General features: G+C 40.8%; 1 protein-coding gene across 1 annotated transcript; it reads right to left on the bottom strand.

Annotated features, from left to right (window-relative positions):
• Window positions 1–224: 224 nt before the first annotated feature.
• si:ch211-159i8.4 (matrix-remodeling-associated protein 5) lies at window positions 225–25178 on the bottom strand. The gene is made up of 17 exons (XM_044126198.1): window positions 25066–25178; window positions 18589–18714; window positions 18184–18314; window positions 14830–14959; window positions 13326–13564; window positions 13036–13187; window positions 8744–11755; window positions 8363–8607; window positions 7379–7640; window positions 7084–7275; window positions 6464–6982; window positions 6207–6378; window positions 4926–5198; window positions 4725–4851; window positions 3516–3596; window positions 2146–3292; window positions 225–1981 (listed from the first exon to the last, which is right to left on the bottom strand). Exons 2-17 carry the CDS (start codon window positions 18673–18675, stop codon window positions 1428–1430), a joined length of 7323 nt encoding a protein of 2440 aa, XP_043982133.1. The 5' UTR covers window positions 18676–18714; window positions 25066–25178; the 3' UTR covers window positions 225–1427.
• Window positions 25179–26271: the final 1093 nt, after the last annotated feature.

Genomic DNA, 26271 nt, shown 5'->3' with positions numbered 1-26271 from the left:
AACCGAGTCCCACCAAGACTAATCAGTGTTAAAATGCCCCTAGAGGTGACCTTGTGACCTTTTCCTGACCGATTAATGGAAGTAACTTTCTCAACTAATCTTACATTTCTTCAGATCAGAGCATGAGGTGTTGCTTTTTGACTTTTTCATATAATATTTCATGAAGCCTTGCTAACTTCAGAAAGTGAGTACTGAGGCAATTGATAAAAACATCAACACCTGTTTATTTTGTTGACTCATAAATTATGCAAACATATTTTTATGTTGTCACAATGTGCCTGTAATCCCACAAATGTGAGAATAGACATGATAATTATACTTGCAATACATTATGCAATGTATATGTTTCAAAGTAGAGCACAATCTGAGCGCAATTAGATCTTCATCTGGAAAATACCCCAAAATTTCCCAATATGTGGCACTTAACACCATACAGTTGTTTGCAAAGGATACAAGTACAGTGAACCCCTGGTAGTGGGAGAGACCACAGCCACCCAAAAATAGCTGACGTCCATAAATACTTAGGACCGTCCCTAAAAATGCTTATAACTGCCTATTTTAATAGTTCAAACCTTAATATGCAATAATACACACAATATAAACTATCTGAGCCCAACTGCAGAAGCTAACATCCATGGTCTACCTTATTTCTGGTCTTGGGGGTACAGCCAATCAGCACCAAGGAAAATGAATGGTGCACCTGGATTGGCTGCTTTGGAAACACCGGCCATCTACATGTCAAGCAATGCTACCTTCGGAAGTATTCAGCCTCCAAAGCTGCATTTCCTTTAGGATATTTTTCGATATATTCAACTCAAAAATCTCCAAATGAGCAAATTTTCCTCAAATGCTTTTGTTACAATCCACAGAAAAAGATTGCAAACAGGTTTGTGTCCAGTTTATATTTGATGGTGACTCATTCAGGATAACATTTTGTGATGAACTCTTCTGTTTCATGAAACCCTAAATTCCTTACAGATTTTAAAACATGGATATAGAGACAGTTGAAAACACTGTAAATCATATTTCTGCCATAACAGAGATAGCTATGTCTAGATATAAGCACCAGATTACACCCAGACATATTAAGCGCCTAGAATATTCAAACACAGAGGATCAACAACAATACCACATGAGACTTTTGGAATGCCTATAAGGGTGGAAAGTCAAGAAACCAAAGCTTCCTATAGAAAAATATTCTTCATAAAAATATATTTCAGTGTGAATCTGCAGAGTTGAACAAAACTTGAAATGCAAAACAAGTACTGTAGTTACAAAAGAAAAATCTTATCCATAATAACTGAAGCTTCAAAGCCACAGGTCAAGCTGTTTTACATCTGCCAGCAGAACATCTTAATCATCATTAGTCAGTCCTCAACAAAGAATTTTCACTCAGTCATAGTCGGCTATGAGAGTCGTCTGGTCCCTCAAATGACTTGAAGGTATGTTGATTTGAAATCTGTTCCAAGGGCATTTTTAGCATTGCATTTGTAAATTCCAGAGTTTGTCAGCACAGGATTCTGTATGACCAAGCTACCCCCGTCTGTCATATGAACCCCTCCCTGCACTGTGTAGTGGTTGTGAGGTAACAGCGTGGTGCGCCCAGGTAACGTCCAGGAAATATCTGGCTTTGGGATGCCTGTCGCCGCACACCGTAGCAAGACTGGGGTTCCTCGAATCACTCTTGTGATGGAGGCCATTGTGCTTGTGATCCGGGGAGGGAAAACCATCACGATAACGGGATAAGATAGAGTTGAGGATCCAAAAGAGTTTGAGGCTCTACAAATATATGTTCCCTTATCAAAGGGGGCAATCTGCCTCACGTGTAGGGTACCATTGGTGAGGAAAGATATTCGACCAATGTTCTGGGGTTTGTCCAAAACTACTCCATTGGGTAGGGTCCATGTAATCAGTGCCTGTGGCCAGCTATCAACAGTGCAAGGTAGGTTCAGACTGAGTCCATAAGTGATCTTCATTCCACCTGATTGGATAAAATCATAAGAATTAGATTAGATTTTAGGGATATTTTAGGGATAAAAAGTTTTTTTCTTCTGGACATCATAACAAATAAGGACCAGAATAGTAATTACCTATTAAATTAAAAATGGTAACTACTTGTGATGGGTTTGAGAAGTGATAGCCTACCTGTTGTTCCTCTGATCACAGGTTTCCAGCCAGCCTCCAGGGAATAACGTTTCTCTGCTTGTCCTGCAATGTTTCTTGCTAGGCACCGGTAAATTCCCTTATCACTTGGCGTTGGCTGAGAGATCCACAGAGTCCCATTTCCAAAATGGTGCATAATACGCTGCAGTCTCCGTCCGGGTGATAACATAGTCCCGTTGGGCAGCACCCAAGAAATCTCTGGGATTGGCATGCCGCGAGCGGGGCACTCCAGAATCAGTTCACCGCCATCTTGCTTAATTGGTAAAATCTCAATATTAGGACTGGCAAAGCTGGGTTTCTCAGCTAGCGACGCCACTTCCATCTCAACTGAAAGGGAGGCTTCACCCAGGTGATTTTTAGCAAAACACTTGTACCTGCCTGCATCTGTCTTCCTAACACCTCTCAGCTCTAAGCTTCCATTCTGGTGGACTTGGAAGCGACCGCCAAGGTAGGGTGGTGTTAGTGAGTGTCCATATGGAGTGAGCCACCAGACCTTGGGTTCAGGTTTTCCCTCCACTCTGCAATCCAGAAGTGCTGTTTGGTAGGAAACAGCCAAAAGCTTTGCAGAGCTCTTCCCTCTCACACTGTTAATGTAGGGTTCCTGGAGTTCAGCTTCAACGATCATGTTTTTAATATCATCACCAGCAGAATTTCGTGCCACACAGGCATATTTCCCTTCATCGGCCAGTGTCACTTTCTTCAAAATTAACGTTCCATCACCTACAACCCTGTATTTGTCTGACAGTGGTGGTATCACATCCGTATGTGGTGAGATCCATGTGATTCTGGGTTTAGGCTCGCCTGTTGCCTGACAGCTCAGTTTGACTGCCTCTCCCAGTTTCACTTTCACAAGTGATTGTGATTTTAATCCAATTTGTGGAGCATTTGATGCCAGTTTGACACTGAGTTTTCTTTCATCTTTGCCTAGCTTGTTTGTTGCGTGGCAAGTGTAGTCGCCTTCGTCTTTTCTGCCCATCTGCTGAAGAAGTAAAGTTCCATTCCCGTACATCACGTAACGTCGATTGCGAAGGCCGCTGTCGTCAGACTGAAGGCCATTGTTAACTAACGTTCCATCTGGAAGACTCCAGGAGACCTCTGGGTTGGGTAAGCCAGTTGCAACACAATCCACCTTGGATCAAAAACAGCGAAAGAAGAAGAAAGGATGATTCCGATGGTTTATGTTGTGATATAGTAGAATCACAGTATTGTTGGAAAAAAAAAAGAAAAAACAGAAAGCCAGAATTTTCTGTTCTTTGGTTTACAATGGAAATTATAGAAGCAAAATTTTAAATGATACATGTGACATTAGAACGAGAGTAATATTAAAATTCTGCTTAATTTTGAGCAATTACCTGGAAATTCTCTCCGAAAGTCACTCTGGTCTGTGCGGTCCTTACATGTTCAATTCGAGGGGGAGTCATCAGCACTTCTACCTGTTGAGGTGAATACATATTTAATGTTTCAGACAAAAATTGCCATTTTCTAATCACATGTACAGTATTCAGTAGGCATTGACAGTTGCCAAGAAACATTGTTTTCACAATTCCTGGCAAGAACTTTGATATCTTGAAAATATTTGGGTCACAATCTGTACGATAGTGTTTTATGTTGTTAAATGTAGAGATGTAATGTGGTCAGCACTGGAAGACTATTAAAATGGTCTTTTGGCTGTATAAAGTGAGTAATACACTAGCTTGTTAGCATAAACAGCATTCACCATGGCAGCAACTCAGTGCAGACATGACGTTCTAGGTTCAAATCCCACATCAGGCTGGAGGAATAAAAGGGATTTAAGTGATTTTGAACATGGCATGGTTGTTGGTGTCAGTCAGACCTTGTCATTTAAGCACTTCAGAAATTATTGATCTACTGTGATTTTTGTTTACAACCATTGCTCTTATTTTGCATTGAATGATATGGTAGAAAAATAAAGTGAGTGGCAGTAGTGTATGTGAAACTGCTCAGTCAGAGGTCAGAAGAAAATTGGCATAATGGTTCAAGATGATAGATGCCCCACTCATTTAAACCCAGCCATGCAGGACACATTAAACCTTAAAGAAGCCAGCAGAAGACCAAACAAGGTGCAAGAATCAACGGTTCAAACTACCACTGGTGGTATTAAACTATAGAAAATATTTTCTTGGCACACTTTTGGCCTTTTAGTACCAGCTAAGCATTATTTAAACGCCACGTACGAACATCAGTGTTGTCCATGTTGTCTGCCACAATGTACCCATCTTTGGATTGCTGCTTCCTACCTGGAACTAGAAAGATGTATGTCTGGTGTAATTCTAAAATACACCAGCAAGGTAACTGGAATAAATTTTGAAGAATTACAGCTTGGTGGAAACATGCTTTGTAAGGGTTGATATAATAGAACTGTCAGTGGTCAAGAAAGACATTACTTTTAACCGTACGATGTAGATGTACAATTTAAATTGATCTTCTAAAGGATAAAGAATGCTAATGAAAAAGTTACCTGAGACAAATGATAGAAAGAAACCCACTGGAAAGATTGTGCTGCAAACTGAACTTCAAACTATTATGTTTTCTGGTCTTACCTGGAAAAGCTCCATGTCCTCCCCATTAGGCCTCTGAAAGATGCACTGATAATTTCCACCGTCCAGCTCTGTTAGCTGAAGTATCCTGAGGGTCCCATTACGAAAAACTTTAATTGGTCTCTCAGGGCTAAAGGCAGAAAATCATGGATTACAATGATGCAGTTCAGTGTAGTGGTTGTTCACAAAGGATATTTCAGGTGCCTGTATTGATGCTCCAGGATGATCTTAGAGGGCAGCTGCCAGAAAGTCCCTCTTGAGGATCCAGTGGACTCTGGACAGTGGAGGTAGACAGCAGAACCGTACAAAGCTGACACGACATGTTGACGGGATGGAGAACCATGACTCTGGGTTGGCGGGATGGGAAGAGGAGGAGGAGGAAGACCATGGCGTATTAAAGAGGAGGAATCTTCTCTCACCTCCAGCAGGACTGTTCGCTTGGCAATACCCACTGCGTTGCTGGCCAAACACTCATACCTGTACCGGTAGATGGAAATTTGGTTTGTCAAACTCCTTCCGACCTTGAGCTCACTTTGCATTTGGTTATGAAATATGAAGAGGTTTACAAACTTGGAACCTTTAGCAGAGAGGTTCCAGTGTACTTGAATGCAACTGTCCTTTAATTCTACGTTAACCTTGTCAAGTTCTAGTCAATTCTCAGATTTTCTGCTGTCCAGTTATGGAGTTTGTTACATTAGCCACATTTGAGGACGTTTTTGAGATGAAAATGGCATTAACAGTAATGTCAGTTGAATATGTTGTCTATAAAGAGAGGAGATGTAGTTTCCTATTCAATTCTGATTAGACAACATTCAAAACACAATGTTGTCATTTCATATACATTATTTATAAGATATCACATTTCTGACAATTAGGAATATCCAATTTCAGGTAAGCATCTAATTCCAATACTGCTGAAAACTGTGATAATGACATTGATTACAATTACCTTATTGATTACCCTTTTCTTTCTTTATCGTTAGATACTGTGACATAAAGGGAGGACATGAAGTTTATCTGCTGATTAATTGTCTAGAGCATCCAAGGGAGGTACTAACAGATCAGAGTTCCTTCAATGTTTAGGAAGGCAGTCCAAGATACAAGGTTGTTGTCACTAGCTAGCTGGTACTTAGCTCTTAGTTTTACTTGTGAACTTGTAAAAGCATTTTGTTGCAGTTTGAGGTTGGTTTGAATGGTCGATTAGGGAAAGACAAACTGTCCTTGATTATTAATCGGGACAATTAGGTTAAAGGTTTAATGTCTGAGAAGAAATATTAACAAATAGGAAAAACTGAGCTACAACTATCCTGGAAGCATCATTAGCTAAGGTCATAATGTTCTTTGTGTCTACTTTGATATTCACATCATCGCACCTGTAGGCAGAAATCAGTTACTTAAAAAAATCCAAAGTACTGCTCGTGATATGTTTAAATTCAATTACATATTAATTTTATTCATCAAATTAAGCCAATTTACAGTTCGTACCTCCCACCATCAGATGGCATAACATTCTTTACAAACAGTGTCCCGTTTGGGAAGACGAAGACTCTGTTTCCCAGAAACTGTGATGCTTTAACATGGACGCCTGATGGAAGTGTCCATTTCAGAGCAGGCACTGGCTCACCCTTTGCAGAGCAGTGGGCATACATGCTCCTGTCTGGGTAAATGAACTACTGTAAGCCACAAACAAGACAAGTTCTCAACAGGATGTAATTGCAGTAGAATTGTTTGCCATATCTCACCTGGTTGAATGATCACTGTATCCTGTACTCCTTCACTTATGCTCGGAGGCAAAGCTGCCACGTGGAGTTGATAAGTGACTGTGTCGGCACCAGCTGCATTGCTTGCTATACATTTGTAGTCTCCTTTGCTGGAGAAATTGGCTGAGTGAATTCTGAGCGTCCCGTTCTGAAGCAGAGACATTGGAGAAAGGACAGTGTGAATGGTCCCGGGGTCTCGCACAAATGTCCTGTCTGGGAGAATCCAGGAAATCTGGGCAGGTGGTTTCCCAGAAGCGAGGCAGTCGAATGCCACAGTTTTCCCTAAGTAGATTGATAGTTCTGCGGTCTTGGGCGGCTGGATTCTGGGAGCTTCTGTCTGGACTGTGAGGGTGATCACCATACGGTCCGATCCAAACCTGTTGTGCGCTGTGCAGAGGTACTGTCCTCGATCCTGAAGTTGCACATTTTTAATGAGGAAAGTTCCATTCCTGAAGACTTCAAAACGTGACCCGTGTTTGTTGTTGGCTGGGATAGTGGCACCTAGTGGCAGTACAGATAACAAATAAGATAAAAATTCACCACTATCGTCTTGACGTTGCTTCATGTCTCTTTCTTCCATTATTTTTCTTTCAATATTTCACCTGTAGAGACTTTGGTCCAAGCGATGTTGGGTTCAGGGTTCCCGGATGCTTTGCAGGGCAGGAACACATCATCCTCGGCCAGCACTGACACACTTGCTGTACTAACTGTGGTTATACGAGGTTTCATCCCATTAACTCCAAACATCCATGGGAAAGGAGCAGCAGCTGTCGGATTCGGGGGGTTGATTTGTCCTGAAAAGAAATTTGACATAGCAAAACTATGAATGGTGCAAAATAGATTTAGAAATAAATGTCAGCTCTTTTTAAGACTTACTTCCCTGAACAGACCACCTACCTCCAAGCAGAGCAGGAGACGTTGGTGGGTTTCCAGGAGGGCTTAAGGGGAGTTCCAGGAATGATGAATATGACGGTTTAGCAGCTTTTAAGTGCTCATGGGAGTGAAAGTATGAAGCAGTGGCTGCTGGATGTTTCAGAGTTAAAGATCTATGCAGGGACGGAGAGTCTTTTTTAGGTGTGACTGGAGGAGGAGGTTTGTAGCCAATCCGGGGTTTGGGTGTGGCTATCCTTCCGAGCTGAGCAATCCGATCAAGCTGGGCCTGAAAAAATCCAAACCAGAGCTGGGCATTCTGATCTACTCTTACACATGCGGATTTTGTTTTGTATCTACATATGTGTCTATGTTTTGCAAGTCGTACCTAAAAGTTGCCGTTTTAAAAGATTTTATACAGAATATTGTATTCTGTCCTTGAAAATTTCCAAAGTATTTTTGCTGGTGAATCGAGTTTGTACTGACGGCCACTTAAAACTATTCAAAGGGCTGCAAATACCCCAAAAACCACTTTGGATACTTCTTAGGGCCTTTAACAGTGTGGTCAGTCTATTGAGATTTTTACAAACTTCAAATTCTCAGTTCAAAATTGTGCAAAACGTAATTGCATGTAATAATTCTCTTAATTTATAACAAATTGTATGAATGTCTATCATTCAGTAGAGACGATATTCACTAGTGAGGATGGTCCAAGAAAATGAAAGTTATATTTGTTCATGTTTTAAATGTATAAAATACGAGAATTGTTGATAAATTTGAGTACAAACATTACCAGGTGTACAATAAGAACCCTAAAATTTCACTATCCCAATCTAAGTCACAATCTCAAATGTGGCTAATTGTAGATCATCCAAAAAGTATGTATAGCATTACCAGGGGCTTAAAAAGTTTGCTTTATAACATAAATGAAACACAAATTCTAGTTCCTGAAACAGGGAAATGAGAAATCCTGTTTCATCACATATTTCAAAAACACAGCCCTCCTTTTACCTGTCTGTATCGGTTTCTGAGCCTGGAAAGAAACAGATGATCTCTTGTTTGGGTCTTGCTGTCAATGTGGTGATTTTGATGATTATGATGAGAGTAATTGGGTGGCAGAAATTTGGAAGGGTCTATTCCTGAGACAGTGGGTGTTGGTTTTACAGTCTCAGCTGTTATTTCTGGTCGGTTGGTGATAAACGAGCCATGACTCCACGGGTGAAGGAAAGGCCAGGGTCGATGAGTGGGTGTCAGCCCTATAAACAGACCATGTGTTGTAACTTTTAGTGACTGCTCTCATGATGCTAAGCAAGAAAAATCGACAACAAAGGTTGTTTGAGTAAACAAAAAACTACTCAAGCTTCTTTATATCTTAGTGTGAGCTGTATTTACCTTGCCTTGGGTGAGGGAATGGCCTTTGAGCAGACCATTGATGTTGATGATGGTGTGTGGACCAGCGGGAGGTCGGAGGAACTTTAGGGGGCCAGGAATGCCTGCTGGGATTTACTTGACCATGTCTTACTGCATTTCTGTCCTGATCTGTGTGTGTAGTCCTGGAACTGCTGGTTTGTCCTCTTTCATGGCTGTTCTGATGCAGCCAAGGATGAAGTGGTTCCATAACTTGTGGGTGGTGGTTTTCAGTCTTTATAGTTGGTTTTGCTGTCTTTGGCTGTGCAGGCAGGTTTTGATCAGGTGAAGGTCGTGTGGTGATTCTTTGTCTGTTACGGGATGTTAAGGAAAATTCATCTTGTGAATTGTAGCTCTGAATAACTATTGGCGCTTTTGATTTTTCCTTGTGTCTCTCACCTTCCTTGGTAAATTTTTCTTGCACCTCTGATGTATTCATATTCTCACTCTCATTTACTCTTGCAAGGATTTTATCATTACTTTCATTGTTGCTGTCAGTTTCTTCTGTTTGTTTTATGATCCATTCTCTCTCTACCGGGCTTTTCTCAAAGTCTACTACATCTTCAGTTCTCCTTAAAATTTGAGTCTCCAATTTTGGATTAGGAAATTCTTGTTGATTCAGATGATAAATTTTTTCTCTGTCCAGTGGAGAAGGGGTAATGCTATCATGGAGATGGGTGTCAGGAGAGATTTCACTGATTACATCGTCTGTAGCTTCCAAGCTTTCGCCACTCTTGTAGTCATAATCCTCATAGTATTTCTCATTGTCTTCTATCTCATACTCAGCAGGTAAGGGTTCACTGTACTCCACTGTAGTTGGAGCAGGGGTGTTTGTTGTTGTAGTAGTAGTGGTTGTTGTGGTAGTAGTTGTAGTAGTGGTGGTTGTAGTTGTTGGTGTGGTAATTGTTTTTTGAGGAACAGTTCCTTGGGGGTTGTTAGATGTTTGGTAGAAGGGGTTTTTGTGTGGTTTGAGTTTTCTCATTGGGGGCTTCCTGCGTCTTTGGAAGGGTCTTCTCCTGTTAGACCAATGAGGAACAAAGTTTCTTCTTCCTTCGTCAATTTGTTTGGTTTCTGGTAGTTTGACAAGGAGATTAGGTGGAGTTGTGAAACTTTGTACTGTTTTAGGGGTGTGATGGACATGCTGTAAGGATGGTGCTGTACTTCCAAGGATATCAGGGTCTACATCCAGCAGCTGACTTTGCTGTATTTTGGGTACCTTGTAGACATGCTCCATTTTGCCATTTCTTGAATGGGATTCAGGATTGATTTTCTGTTGAAAGGAAAACCTTTTTTGCGTTGCATAGTGAGGGGTTGTAAAGTACAATAAAGTCTCTGCAGTTGTGCTCACACTAGAAGATGAGGTTTGGACAGTGCTAGCTTGGATTGTTACTGTACTGGGCTCTTCTAGTGACTGCTCAGTAGGCAGAGGAACACTCGGTTTAGCTTTAGCTTTGGCCAGTATCTCTGCCCAGCGATTTGGATCCAATTCCTTAACAGATTTATTGGGCTTTTTCTTTAAATTTTTCATACGTGTTCTCTTAAACAAGTCATTGTTTGGTCGTCCTGCCTTCTCTGGGAGCTGTGTAGCAAAAGGCCGTATAGTCTCTTGAAAGTCACCCCCTGAGCCCTCCCCTTCATCCGTTTCTAGTGGCACAATAAGTGGTTCTCTGTCAGTCTGTAATTTGGTCTTTTCTACATCCGTTTCTCCTGTTACTTCCACCATGTGAGAAAGCATGTCAACTCCGTACAGATTAGAGGCCAAGCAGCTATATTCCCCTGCATCCTCCTGTGTCATCTTCCTAACCACCAAAGTGCCGTTCTCCATCACTTCGGCTCTTCTCGTCTTTTGCATTGGCAGGAGAATTTGGTTTTTGGGGAGGTACCACAAGGTTTGACTTGGCTGAGCTGAGGTCACCTCACAAGGAAGAGACAGAGAGTTCCCTGTCTCAAGCATAATTTTCTGCCCATTTAAAGCTGTTGGACCAAGTGACCGCTCTTTGACTGTAAGCCTAAGTGGCATCAAGTCCACAGCGGCTTTGCTTCGGACTATGCAGTGGTAGACGCCTGAGTCAGAGACAGAGGCATTTGAAATTACAAGATGGCCTCTTTCAGATATTTCTATCTTATCTGTCGCTTCCTCTACTGTGGATAAATCAGGAAGCATCCATTCTACTTTTACTTCTGGGTCAGAGGTAACAACACTGCACTCTAAATGGACCTGTGTCTCCTCTGGAGCAGTTTGAACCCTTCCAGTTGTTCCTCTACGGATTAATGCCCAGGATGAAGTAACATCATTGTCATCCTCTTGCCTCTCATGGCTGTTGATGTTTTTTGTGATTAAAGTGTTGAAATCCATGACAAGTTTCCTTGTTGTTGTCAGTTGCCTATTTAGCTTTACTGTGACTCTAGGCTGAAGCAGCCATGCCGGTTCTGCTTCTAAATATCCTTTTAATTCTGTGAAATAGGGTGAGTTCTCATTGACAACCTGGGAATACTGATAAGTAACTTTGCTAGTATTAACCCTCTGTTGACCTCTCTCTAAAATTGCTGGGGTTTCATAGTAGTAAGCAACCAGTTGCCAAAGATTTTGCAGAGTTTCTCGATCGATCTCGCACTCCAGGATGGTCACCAGTGACACATTCACAGAAATCTCCATGGGTGACTGCTGATTTGAAGCCCATGCAATAGGTGAGCTATCGCCCGGATGGCGCACGTCACATGACACAAAAGCACGGTTTCCATGGCTGTCTGAGAGAACGATGGTCAGTTCGCCCAAAGGTTTTTCTAAGTCCCGAGTGTATGGGAGGTCAGGGTCAACTTCAGACTCCGCCCAAAGAGGATTGTCCCATTGTTTGAGTGGGGATCGAAGAACTGGGCGTTCACAGACGAGCTTGCCTACAGACAAGTCCAGGAGCTGGGTCTGGTTCAGGAGTTGAGGATGTGAGCACTGAGGGCACGTCTCAGCAGAGCCACGCTCCTTCTTACATTTCACTACTCCTGGAAAAGAGTAAATAAAAAGAAAAGATTAGAAGGCATAAAACAGTAAAAACACTGACAAGAAGAGGAAAAACATTTTCTGTTACAAGCATGAAAATATGTTGTCAACCGTTGCTGCTCATCCAAACAGAAAGCATATGGACCTGATCAAATATGTTTAAATATGTAACAAATGAAACTGTTATTATTTTGCCCAAGAGGCAGTAAAAGGGGGAGGGAAAGCAAATTAGCTTGGAATAAACAGCCACTTGTCTGATGAACAGGACCAAAGCAATGTTTTCTTTAGATTCTATGTCCATGTAAAAACAGTGATCTCAGTCTCAATAGTGCTTTGTTATGATTTTTGTATATATTCATAACATGAGATCTGGTCTGATGGTTGAAAAAGCCTTCATGAAGCCCTCTGTAAGGATTTTAATCTGTTTTCATTTTCATGGTTTCTTTATTGTCATCTCTTTGGACGTGGGGTTCCTCCTGGTTCTGTTTTGGGACGACTTTTTTTTATTCAACATTTTTTGTGGCACCAGTGGTCTTTATTCATTAGTAACGTGACAGGAAGGAGGGCAGACAGAGAGGGGTAGGACATGCAGTAATGATCTTCTTGCTCTTCAAGTGAGCCACCTGGTGACCAAACTTCTGTTGTTATTATTGTGATGAGTCCTTCCTTTCCTCCTGATGTCCCCGATCAACCGTTTTCTTGTTTCTGGTGGAAGATGGTTTGGGGTTTGCCCTGACTGGGAGCATCTGGCCAAGTGTTGCACCTATTTAAACCTGGCTGCTCTTTACATCAGAGGCTGCTTGTTTGTTGTTCGGTTATATTTAATTGGATTTTGTTTTGTCATGTGTCGAGCCCCTATTTAGATATAGATAGAGATACCTAGAAACTTTATTCATCTTTATTAATTAATTATTAAACTTTATTTTGTCGCGACTGAACTCAGGAGGACAAGACAAAAAAGGGAGACACACCAATCCTTTTCTTAAGGCAGTTTTTAAAAATGTTTCTTAAATTAACATAAGCTTTAAACTAAAAAAAAAAAGCAAATAAACACTAACCCAAAACAAATAAAAACCAGGACTCTAACCAACCCAAGACCCAACTAGTCAATTAAGTAATAATTTATGAAATTTAGCGAAGGGTCCATGGAAGGTGCGTCATAGAAGAAGCTTTTGGTATTTACCTTAACTTCTATACTTAAACAAAGAAACATGAGTTCCTGTCCAGCCCGCAACGAAGATGAGCTTATAAATATATCTTTCACAAAAGTTTATTAATTCACCTTCGTGAGTAGCGCTCCATTCCACGAACCAGTGAAGCTGGCAGTCACAGTTCCAGGGATTACCGTGGATCGTGAGGAGCTCCAGCCTGGGAGCCGTTTTTAACGCCGCAGGAGGAAGCTCCTCCAGCAGGTTATCTGCTAGGTGTAAGTGTCTAAGAAACAAAACAACATGTTTCTTGTCATTAATTGTGTACTGTGTACATATTCTACATGCCTCAAGTAAAATTCTTGGCCAAAGATTTAAGAAATGTAAACTGACACAAAGCTCCACCGGCTGTTTGGTTTCTTACTTGAGTCCAGAGGTCCAAAAGCTTCCTAGTACCGAGACCGTTATGAAGGTGTGAGGATGGATCTGGTTCAGCTGGTTCCCTTCCAGTTGTAGGAGTTTCAGAGAGGTCAGACCAGAAAAGGAGTAGGGCTCTATAAAATTTATAAGGTTGTGATCCAGGTGGAGCCGGACCAGAGTGACCAGGCCCTCGAAGAGACCAGAACTCACTGATGTGAGCTTGTTGTAGCTCAGCTTCAGGATCTGTTTGAAATAAAATAAGAAAGTACACTTGCTATTAGCTATTTTACACAATGAAACAGCTAGCCTCCAATAGCAACTGCAGCTTGTAGACTCTGATCCTGAGAATTAACCAAACATGTTTCAGTCTCAGTCTGTTCAAGTAATATTAAGTCACATAAGGTCCAGTGTCCTGTTTTTGTTTCCCAGTGTATTTTCCAATTGGCCCAATGTATTGTGTACGTTGTTTCTCATCTATTTCATGTCCATTGACTTTTGTTTTGCTTGAGATCAAATTCAACCTGTAATTGCAGCCATATGGACCTGGCAACAGGGAAGCAATCAAAGTGCAGCTCATTACTGTCCAAGTAGGGATTATGTAGGAAAGAACTACCATGACTTTGTTTGTTCGGTACAATGCATCCACTAGCTTTTGCCGGCCTCATTACCGCAATTTTCTTTGTGATGTTCCAGCGCTGAAGAAAATTACAGTAACATTTAAACAAGAAAAGTCATCTGCCAGGCCAAACCTGTGTGTGGGTTTTCATGTCCACCTATAACTTAATCTAGGCTGTTGGGGGTTTTTTTGGGACTTTTTGACCTGGAAATGATGTGAAAACAACATATGCAGAAAGTTCTGTAAGACATACGTTAGTTTTGATCAAACGTTTCCTTTGGTTACATTGGTACTCAGACTGTGATCTGCTAAAACTGATTAAAAACAAAATAAAACCAAAGAATTAGTTCCAATATTGGTCCAGTTAATACTTCCTGATAATTGTCAATTGTCAAATTACGTCGTTTCAGGGAACGGACCAAATTTTTTAAAACTTTGTCATATGCAGACAGTTCTGTGAGAGAAAAAGAACTCCTCCTGGTGGAAGTTTGTGAATACAGACATCTTAGTGGCTCAGCGAGTAAAAACGATGCTCCCACCAACAAGCTCACTTGTGTCGCCATCTTGCTACTATAATTTTTTTTTTTTTTTTTTTTTTTTTACTTCTAGACATGCTAGACCTTCCATAAGCACCCAACAGTGCCACCTAGAGTTTAGAACTATATGAGAATGAGCCACACAAAGTAGCTATAAATGCTGTAAAAGTTGTCGGCTTGATTCTGTGCGTCTGTAGAGGCGTCAAACACAAACCTTTCTCATGATTGCTAACCAGATTTGAGAAAGTTGCATTCCCTCTCAAGAACCTTTCCAAAACGTTAATGTTGCTTCCAGTCACAAGAACGTGCAAACACATGCATGTGCCAACAGTAAAAATAAAAAAAAGAAGAAGTACCTGCAGTGACCGCAGGGTGTAGAAAGCTCCAGTCTGGACCCTGCTAATGTCGTTTCCATGCAACATGAGCATTTCCAGTTGCTGCAACGACCTGAACTCTGACCCCTCCACCTCTGTCAGGCTGTTGTAACTGTAAGAGAAAGAAAATAAACAGACTCTGCAATGAAAAGGGAACCTTTAGGATCAGTCTGGTGGTCTGCTATTGGAGGTAGGGATGGAGAGGTATGCTACTAGCTGTTTGCTAGGGATGGAGAGGTATGCTACTAGCTGTTTGCTAGGGATGGAGAGGTATGCTACTAGCTGTTTGCTAGGGATGGAGAGGTATGCTACTAGCTGTTTGCTAGGGATGGAGAGGTATGCTACTAGCTGTTTGCTAGCCAGTGTTTGTCTGGGGAATGGGCTCACCGAAAGGAAAGTTAAGAAAAACTTATCAGGGGATGACAGAGTGGAGGATTTAAGAGTAGCAGAGAGAATTTGGTCAACCTTTGACCTACAGTGATTTTCTCCATCACTAAACCATGTAGCTTTAGAGTGGAGACAGTATGTAGCATGTAGCTTTAAGGGCTATCATTTAGAAAAAAACTTTCTCAGATAAGAGGTTTTTTATTTTTGTACGAACCAGAATTATCCCGTTTAGAACAGATTACACTTTCACACTAAATTCAGAAGATTTGAGAACAAAATGTTTTTTAAAGCAACAAATAAACAAATGTCAGCTGGATCTGGATGGATTTATGTCACGGCTGTCAGAGTTATCGACCAGGAAGCTGCAGTTACCCCTACTCATCCAAACACACATGGAAGTTTCCAGAATTTGCTCCCCCCCTGTACTGCCCAGCTGGCAATATATCATGCAGGTCTCACTTTCATCCCCAGTGTCTTACACTACCATGAATGCACACACTTTAGTGTAGGTTTCCCCGACAGGGGCTCAGCTTCAAACCCTGGCAGGTTTAGTGCTTTTCTGTTAACAAAAGCAGATGCACTCCTTCACTCTGCGGAAGATACTGGCAGAAGGAATATGAGGAAGGATTCAAGTTGTGCACTCAACTACAGCTGGTTGTTTCTAAGTCAACTAGGAGGCCCAACTGACTACTAGTGTTTATATTACTTCCCATAAGCTCTTTTTCTTGTGTTTATCACAAAGAGCTGCAGCCTAACACCTTGTGTCACTAGCTGTGTTTCTATTACAAATGTGTGCAAAACCTTTGTAATGCCGAAAATACGTAATTTTGCATCTGTGGTGTTTCCATTAAAATTTAATAAGAAATTTAATTAAAATAAGTTGCAATAAGTCATTAAAAATCATGGCTGCTGCGGTTGTAAACTGTTGAGATATATTGATAGTGCAGCCATGGTGATCGCGGTCATCATCTTTCAGCCAATCAGAGGAGATGTCTGCGTCATATTGTGGCAAGCCCAGCCTACTTTGGAGCGGCTACATTTGCGGTGTTTGGGGAAAATTGTAGTCGGCAATTTTACATATGAGCTTTGGATTCAACAGGTTAGAATGACAATCTGGACTTTTGAGGAACTATGCGAGCGGCTGCGTGTTGCCCATGGAGGCCACTGCCTGCAAATAAACACTTTGCTGCTTTATACAAACTGGCGTGAAAATTTATTGCAGTTTTACAAAGTACACTAATTTCAAACCAGCTGGAAAAAGATCTCTTCCTACGGAAAAAAACATTTTATCAAAAAAAAAAAAATAAAATAAAAAAATAAAAATCACCCCCCCCTTCCAAAATTGGTATATTTCTATTAAGTGTGGTTATTTTCATAAATCTGTTTTGTAGAATTTTGTGGTCCATTCCAATACGTCTCACTGAACAGCTGTTTTAACAAACTGTGGGGGGACTTGTGCAGTAGCGCCCCTCACTGGCCAAATGTGGGTAAAAGTATGAAGTGGCGTGGAAATTGGAGCAACGCACCCCTCCACCGTGGCGGGTTGGCAATTTGAACAAACAAACAAAAAAAAAGCTGCATTCAGTTTGAACTTCTGTCCAGGGGAGGACTGACCATCTGGAGTCCAGACTGATGCACTAAATGTCCATATCTGGCGGCCCTACGCTGTCATAATTTAACACAAAAATTATATCAAATCAAATTTTTATCGACCGCGACAGCCCATTGATTGATTTTATTGACGGACATTGGGCTTATCCAATGAAATCCCTCAGTCCTCATTGGCCCGCCCCTCCCCTCTGAGGTTATAAATAGAGCCATCTCAGCTAACGGTTAGCTGCTAACCGGAGTCCGAGGAAAATGAGCGGATACGAGACGGGGCGGGTCAGAAAAACTCTGCAGTAACACAAGAATGATGATGATGATGATGAGGATGATGATGATGATGATGATGATGATGATTAATAATGAACACGTTCTGAGATATTTTAGTAATAATTGTTAATTTCAATAGAAAACATAATAAGTAAGGGGAAACAAATTAAACAGTTATAAAACAGCTATTGATACAATTTAAAAATATTTTTAAAATCTTTAATGAACACTATCAGGTAGAATTGTTGCCAGAATTTGGAAACGTTCAACATATGATTGCAAGAATGTTAGGAAAGAATTAGCATAATCGCTGACTCTGCTGCAGAGCACAGGTCAAAGAAAATTGGAGGCTGAGATTTCTAGGTGCAGAGATACTTGACACTTTTGGTTCGTTTTTGTACATTCAGAAGCGCCATTTATTTTTCTTGTTGCTGATTGGCTTATTCCTCAGCCAAGATGGTTTCCACTGTGTGCTAATGTATATTAAGGTATACTTGATGTCTTATTAAAATAGGTAGTCGTAAAACCTTTTTAGACAATTACTAGAAAATGTATTTTAGGTTCCTAACCCCCAACAAGTACCTGGGTCTGCTGTATCTTGTGTTGGTCTGTCACAATAAATGACCCCCCAAATTACTCTGTTTATGGTTTCAATGCAACAAAGTGCAGAAAAAGTTTCTGAATTAATACTTTTGCAAGCCACTCTGTCAAGTCCTAATGCTTCAATCTGAAATCAGATTGTATCTAACTATGTACACTAATAAGGCTCCATCTGATTTCCTCCCCCATTAATCTCTTGGTGCTTTTTTTTTTTTACTATAGCTGTTGCTGGTTGCGTGAATCCTTCCTCAGATTCCACTTTGGACTACAAGGGTCTTGTCTCCAGCGTTCCAAGACAAAGATAAAATGTCTCAAAAACAGAACTGTTTCCGTAAGTGCTTGATCGTTCGTTGTCTAACGAAAACATTTCAATTCCACTCTGTTCCTTATAGCATCCCGATGAGGGGGAGAGTTTCCATCCCCCATAGCGTCTAGATGCCTCCTGTTTGGAACAAACTCCTGGCTGAGTCTTACCCCAGGTTGAGCCTTTCTGTGGTTTTAGGGAAGGCCTTGGGAATGGTGGCGAGGTGTCTGAAGGTGCAGTGGACTTCCTTAGTGCCCGGGCAGCTGCAGCTCCGTGGGCAGGATGGAACGCCGTGGGCCAGCTACGGGACACGTGAAGGACAATGAAGGTTAAAAACAAAAAAAAAAAGGAGAAAATTAAGATTAAGATGAATTTTCTTAGAGAAATTATTCAAACTATCCACCGTAAACTTAACATTTAAATAGAAAACGTTCAACTTTTCCACAATTGCCGGAAAGTAAAACCACCTGCGTTGCTCTTTATAAGAAAGCGAGTGGTTATTCACCTCTTCTAACATTGTAACTTTAACTGCTCCCATCCCCAATAAATCAACAGCATCTGCAATAATGATTTACCGTATGCAGTAGGAGTGATGAGAAGAACAGGGAGAACCACGCTGCAGCCAGCCTGCAGAGTGATTTGGTGCAGAATAGAAGCCCCATGACTGGAGGTCAGTCAGAGTCCTCCCAATGTCAACATACCTGCAAAGAGCGGTGATTACACAGACTAATGTCGACAAAAATGTGTTCATGCATTTAATCTGTGAGCAACAAATATAAACCAGTATCTAATGAGAGTAATTGATACTTTGAGAAATGTCAATAGTAAACATGTTATTGCTTTTTAATCCTAAGAAGAATCATCATCAGAAAGTACCTCTAAACGTAAGGGCTTGAGGACTGAGCCTTGGGGATCACCGGTTGTAATGGTGGGGAAAGCAGAGAAGTAATTCATTCAATATCTCAGTTCATTCAACATCTTTTCAGTCCGTCATCCTTCGTTAGAGCTGGTGTTCCCCACGGCTTTGTCCTTGGGGCTCTACGTTTTACTATCTACCTCCCTCTCGTTGGGTCACATGGTTTGTAAATCCGTCTCTGCATGACATCCTGCTCCACCTGTCCACCAAACCTGACGCCACAACGCCACCCTCACCGATTGTCTCTGTGAGCTCAACCGCTGGTTTTCTAATAATTTTCTTCAGCTTATTAGAGAAAAAAAACAAATCTCATTCTTGTTGGCACTAAAACATCCTTTCCCAATCTGATGGTTTTTCTCCTCTCATTTAGCTCCATGCTTACCTCCCCTAAATTCTGGATGTCGTCCTCGACAGGACCCTGTCCTTCCACTCCCATATCCATAATGTGGTTCTGTACGTCCATCTCCACTCCCATACTATAAACCCTCTCTATCACTCTCACCATCCTGGATGCAAAACGCCAAATGTGCTCAAAAACTAAACATCAGACACAATATAACATGGTAGCGGCAGAATCATACTGTGGGATGCTTTTCTTAAGCAGAGACGGGGAAGTTGGCTGGAGGCGAAAGGAGCCAAATGTAGGACAAGAAAGCCTGTGAAAGGCTGCATGAAACCTGGGATCCTTAAGATCTCAAGCTACAGTAGATGTTTTATTTTTTTATTATTGTTACAATGGCCCAGTCAAAGTCTAAAACTAAATCCAATTGAAAACCCGTGGTGAGGCTTGAAAATATGCACTCCATCCAATCTGAATTGGCGAAACCTTCAGATTTGCAAAGCTATCAGAGAACTAAGCCAACAGACTCAAAGCAAAATCCAGAAACACGCAACACACAAAATGCTTAAACCTTTGAGTCCATGACGTGACCGAACGTCAAACATTTCCATCCTTGAGTCTCTTTGCGAGGCTCTGCTGTACATCTCTACCTGAATAAATTGGCCGTACAGTTTTTTGTGCCGCTTACATTCATATTCAGTCTTTGATCTTCTGACAGGTTTTCAGGATGAGCATGAACACATTCCTCGTCTGGGATTCAGTTGTCACTTGTAGCTTTGATTCCACCCGATGAAAGAGAGAAATTATCCTAATGTGATGCAAACCTCCACGCATTCATAAACGTTTCCCTTTGCTGGATATTAGATTTGGAATTGAAAGAGATGGGGAAAGAGAGACGGGGCATTAGCAAGTCTGAGGAAAAATATGAGAGTTGTGAGAAAAATCTCCAAGTTTGGGATTACTTTTCCCTCCAGGCTGACAGAACCGCTCAATGTCTGCCTGTCATGGTCTTTTCTCATTGGGGGATGACAAAGAACTAATCTTCTGTTTGTCCAACATAATCATACTAAAGAGCAGCAATACATCTTTTTCTGTCAGCACACAATCAACCCATCAACTGTCTCTACTCTGGATTAAAGACTCAACTTTTAATCTGGACCAGTTCAGAGACTCTTCAGGAGGGCGTGACACAAGGGGAAAAAATAGACTAGAAAAAGTAACTGCAGACATTTAGCCAACTTTTCCAAACCTATAACCTGTTTGTTCATCCAGCCACCGGGGGCGCTGTTATAGAAGTGCTGGCTGTGCATAGCTGGAATGGAGCTTTCTGAGTTTTACACCTAAAAAGTCGATGAAGACTTGACATGGAGTTACCAGATTCACGGGTGAATTTGTTTGGATCCTGTTGTTAATTAAGTGTGGGATCCTGGTAAGATTATTCAATTGTTTTCTTCTCTTTTTATCTCTGGACGATCTTGAGTTTCTATTTTAGATCAATATTTATTTGTTGACTTGACAAAGGGTAAAAAAACAAACAACAACTGAACTTTTGAACTACTGCCTCTAAATGTAAAGCAGGTAAACACCACAAAACTAGTGAAACATCAAGTTAGAGACAGCAAAATGTTTACCAAAATAATAATGTGATTTGAGGGGTGAATAACGCATTATTTACATCTCTCACACACCCACACACATTCTTTCTCACACTGATCTGTAGAAGAGGCAGGAAGAGAAATGTTAAGTAACAAACGCATTTCTCAAGTCATTAGAGGCCAGTTTGGGGGTTTCTGGTTTCCACTTCAGTCTGTGTTTCTTCCATACAGGGAGGATAATTCACCTAGCAGCTGTGTGTGTGTGTGCGTGTGTGTGTGGGTGTGTGTGTGTGTGTGTGTGTGTCTTTGTGCGTATTAGAGAGAGAAAGAAACGGTAAAGTGTGTGAAGGAGTCGGATTGTCATGTTATTATCATTCCGACAGCAGATTGATAATCCTCCTCTTTGGATTTGACTTCCGCGCTCCTGTCTCTCTCCATCACAAAGCCACACGCCACTCGGGTTTCCTGACCTGATAAACGCATTAAGCCACGTGTAGGTCAGCGATGCTTGCTGCTATATCTGATCTCTATCTGCTTTATCTGGCGTGGGAAATGGATGTAACTACACGTGGACAGTCCATCACAAACTAACACAGTCACATTACAGCACTACACACACACTCAGCTTTATGGGTAGTTCAGTGTGTTTACTGACTGTGGGAAACAAGAGTACCTTCAAACAACCATGCATACAAGAAGTCAATGGTTGAGTGTGAAATTAAAGTACAAATTGACCACAGGAAGAATTGACCCAATTTGTGGTTACTGGCTTTAGCAAATTGGACTTGCAATGTTTTTTGTCAAAAATTTCAAGCAAAATAAGCAGCTAGTTGAAATTGTGATTTTATTTTTCAACTTTGTCAAATCTAAATCTCTGCCAGCATCTTTGTCCTGCTTTGGTATTTTTCGGATCTGGCTTTGGTACCAGATGGAGCAGGAGAGTAGGGTTGAGATCTGTGAGTTTTCAATTTGTGTCGTTAGCCATGTTGCTTTTCCACTGAAACACACAATATCACTCTGTCACACCATGGAAGAGAACTGGGGTTCTATCTGTGAGGAACGTATCATTCCCATGAAGTCAGAGGGCAGAGGTCAAGCACAAAAAGTTCATTCTAATTCACGGTGAAGGTGAAAACCCTCTCATCTCTGTTCTCTACAGTAACTAATGTCTTTCTCATCTTGAAGCATTTTTAAAAAAAGCTGGTATGGGGTAAATTTTTCATATTTTGGAAATAAGGAGATAAATAAGGAGGATTACACCCCAAAAAGGAGGAAACAAGAAGATGCAAAGATAGACAGATGTGATATAAATCACATGTGTCTGGTAGAGATGAAAGTGGTGTACTCCTTATGGAGGAGGAGCACAAACCAGTCTGACATCCTGTGTATCAAAATCATATGTTGTCTGTCTGGTACAGTGTGTTATTGTCAGTACAACCATAATAAGTCTTTTGTTTTTCTTTACATCTTTCTATATGGTGCTTTTCAGTGGATCATCTTCAGAAGGCTGACTATTGAATTAATAAATGTTCATAAATTGACCATTAATAGTTTGATTCACAGCTTGAGCATTGATTGGAGCATTGATTTATCTGTACACCCATTATAATTTATCTTTCCATTTGTAAAGTTGCACTTTTTCTACCTTTTTTTTCTGTTTTATACTTTTGTGCTACTGGTTGCCTGCCTTTTGTCATTTTGCATGAAAAATATGTTGCTTTTATATAGTCAGGTTAAGATTTCTCAGTCTGACAGCTAATGACTGTAGAAGGAACTGAAAGACATGCAGTTATGTGACTCAAAAAAAAAAAAAAAAAAGATTTACCAGCAGGGTGTTTTATTTAGATTTGATCATGGTTTATAAAATGTGACAGTGGTCACATTTTATAGAATCACAAACAATGGAAAGATGGTATTATTGGTGAAATATGTTATTTTAGTCTGATCATGGCCTGGAATCTGTTAGTCTGCCAAAACTAATATGATATAATATCACTAATATATTTTTAGCAATATTATTCAATTAGACGAAAAGCTCATATGAATGATCGACTGACATCAGTCCACAGAGAAGCAAATTTTACATTGCCATGCATTGAGAGGTGCTGACCAAGAGAAACCTCCATGATTCAAAATAAAAACCTCCAAACTTGTCTGAAAATCTTTGCTTCCCACATGGACAAGTCCAGAAGAGCACCCCCTTCTGGAGAAATGTGTGGGCACAGTGACAAGAAGACTGCTTAAAGGAGTCCTGGTGAAGCCTTCCAACTCAAGAAACGTAAGACCACTGTACCAATTTAAAGGCAGTACAGCCTGACAATGATGCTACCACCATTGTCAGGTTATGGTGGTAGCATAACCTGACAATCGGTTTTTGCTGCCACTTGCTCAAATGGGTGGAGTACTGAAAACAAATTATTTAACTTCAACAACTGGAGGGCTAAAACGTTTTCACAGCTGGTGTTCCAACAGGACAATAATCTCAATCACACAGCAAAAGTATTTTTTAAATTGATGAAGCAGATTGACATTAAACTTGTAGGACGGAAAATATCTCAATCCTGTTGATCTAAAAGTTGAGTTTCTGACTGAAAACATCCGATTTGAATAAATTCTGATGAGAAACTCTGATGAGACTATAGAAATGTATCCAAAGCTTGTTTGTGGGAACAAAATGGTTGCTTAGAAGGATGTGCTAGCTTGCTTGCTTAGCTTCAAGCTCCATCCAATGATCTCCTAGTTTCAGTTGATAAAAAAAAAACAAAAAACCCCTGAATGGATCTGAAAACCCGCTGGATTCTTTAAAGAATGTCAGATCAAAGCCAGCACATCTTTAAATAAGGAACGTTGCGCTGACGGTCGGCCAAATCCAAGCGGCTCTTTTCAAGATAACACACGTCTTAAGAGGACCGCAGTATGAAATCCACATGTTTTCCATGAAACTCGACGATATCAAATGCAGAGAAACATGCATTTCCATTGTTTCTCTGCTGGATAGCATCTTTTCCCAAGTGGCTTTATAGATTGGCACTTGGCACACGGGATAAGGAACTTTTTATAGTTGATTTCTTTAAAGGGTTGGATTGCTTTTGAATTTTCCTTTCAGGCATTAGTTGTAAATACCTCAAAAAGCCAACAAACTATCAAGCTAGCCCTAAACTGTTTGTGCTGTAGCTTCGTTTGTAATTATCCCCATTCATTAGAGCATAAATTTAAGCATTCTTCGTAAGCATTCACTACCTGCTGCTTGTTATTAGGACAGGTTGGCCCTCTTTAGTCATTAAAACATAGCAGAGTGTCTAATAAATTTTAAATGCTGTATTTATGCAGCGCTTCTTTTTTTTTGCCCGAAGTGTTCACAGGCAACAACATGACTGGACGAACCTCCTGAAAAAGTCTGAGTCAGAGTACAGAGCCTCACAGCTTTTCTGCTTTCCCTGCTTTGTCTTAGTAGAAATTAGATTTTAGATGCTGCTGCAATGGTTTGTCGGCATGTTTTTCAACTAGTTTAATGGCTGCACTCTGATACTACTGCTGTCTGATTATGTTAACAGCTGAAAGACGGCATGATTGATTGAGTACACTGCAAAAACACATCATCTTATATCTGGTCCAGTTTTAACTGCAAATATCTTAGCACACTTGGAATAAAACTGAACTTATTCACAAGTCAGTTTTCAACAAGATATAGGAACTTGTTTTAAGTAAATAATCCCCGAATATTGATTTGTTTTTGTTGCACTGGCAGATTTCTTCACTTATAAAAATACATTTTCTCCATGTTATGGGTGAAAAAAATAATATAGCATATTTTTAAAAATAAATATTAAGAATGATTTTAGTAAAGCAAGCTATATCTTGTAGAAAAGTTGCTTGTATGTTAGTTACCTTGTATTTCATGTGTGCTAAGATATTTGTACTGGAAACTAGACTGAAATAAATTAATAAATTGTTAGAAAGTGATATGCATCACTTTTGCAAATACTTTACTTTCAGTCAGCAAAAGCTCTTTAATGCAGCTAAATGAAAACAGACATTATTCTGAATCTACAGTATATAACTGAGGTCACTTTTGTAAATTATATAGAAATTTAGACGGCCAATACAAGGAAGAGTGCCAGAAAACAACATCTTTAAAGCTGGCCCCCCACATCTGGGAGCCTTTAAGAGGATCTCTTTCTAAAGTTCACATGGGACTCACCTGGGATTTCCTCCAGGAGATGGAAAACAAACTACGGAGAGAAAACAACAAACTCCTTGTGATGGACAAAGTTTTACTAGAGACACCGATGTTAACAAGTATCCAGCTGATTGTCCTCGTCCTGTTGATCTGCGAGGAGAGAGTGTGTGGAGGGGATGGAGCGATCGGTTTGGCTTGACCCTCTGCTGGTCCCCAAGGCATCTGGATTTCAGATTAGCTGCTTTTCCTCTTCCTCGCCGCTTTTATGCCAGCAGCCAGGAATGCCTCTCCATCCTCTCCTGCGCTCTTTCATTCGCCTCCCTGATCTCGCCCCTCTTCTTTCACCTCCCAGAATGTCCCGGCATAAATATAGTCACTCTCTTCTTCTTCTTTTTATTGTTTCCTTTCTTTAGAACCACACCGTCCGCCTTGTTTTTTAAAACCTCTTCTTTCTGTGTGAGATCTTTCCTTCCCCTCCCTACTAAGTTTTCTCTTTACATGCTTTCCACCTTTCCAACCCTCCCACGCAGTTCCCCTTTTCTCCCTCCAGAGGTTACATTACACTAGGTGAATGCAGATCAGTCAATTATCATAATCCATCTATAGGTTTGAAGCTGGAGCCTGCGGCTACACGCACACGAGCGCAACGCTGCAGCCTTTGGCAGACTGTCAGAATAATTCATTTGATCTGTCTGGGTAAATGTTGCTGTGAATAAAACAGGAGGGGTAGGCGGCTTAAACCGTACAATCGGACCTTAAGCCTTCAAGTTGAAACAATGCCGTACAATACAGAGGAGATGTGGACACAGGAGGAGAAAATACACTCCAGGTATCGGGGTGAATACACACATTGTCCACTGTTGACTTGTTTTCAGGTTTGAGTTTGTTCTCATGGTTTTGAAACACTCTAGTTACTCACCTGCTCTTCTTTAGCCATAGTCAAACTTTGAAAAGAGCCCAGAGCAAAAGGCTTTTTGTTACAGGAGCATTGAGTCCGCCCCGCCTCGCACTTTAATGTAGCTGACTTCTCCTTCTAAAGAATGAGAGGAGCCCATTAATGGTCGATTCACAAGCTCTTGCTTGCACAAAGAAGTAGCAATACTAGGCAGATGTGCATATTTATATATATTTTTTTCAGACTTTGAGGACTCAGGAGTTTGATGTTAAAAATCTTCCATTCTTGTCTAGTGACTACAATCAGATATCTTCTATGTAGCAAAATGGCGC

Source organism: Gambusia affinis, linkage group LG09 (assembly GCF_019740435.1).
Source record: "Gambusia affinis linkage group LG09, SWU_Gaff_1.0, whole genome shotgun sequence".
Lineage (NCBI taxonomy): Eukaryota > Metazoa > Chordata > Actinopteri > Cyprinodontiformes > Poeciliidae > Gambusia > Gambusia affinis.
This window is presented reverse-complemented; position numbering and strand designations above follow the sequence as displayed.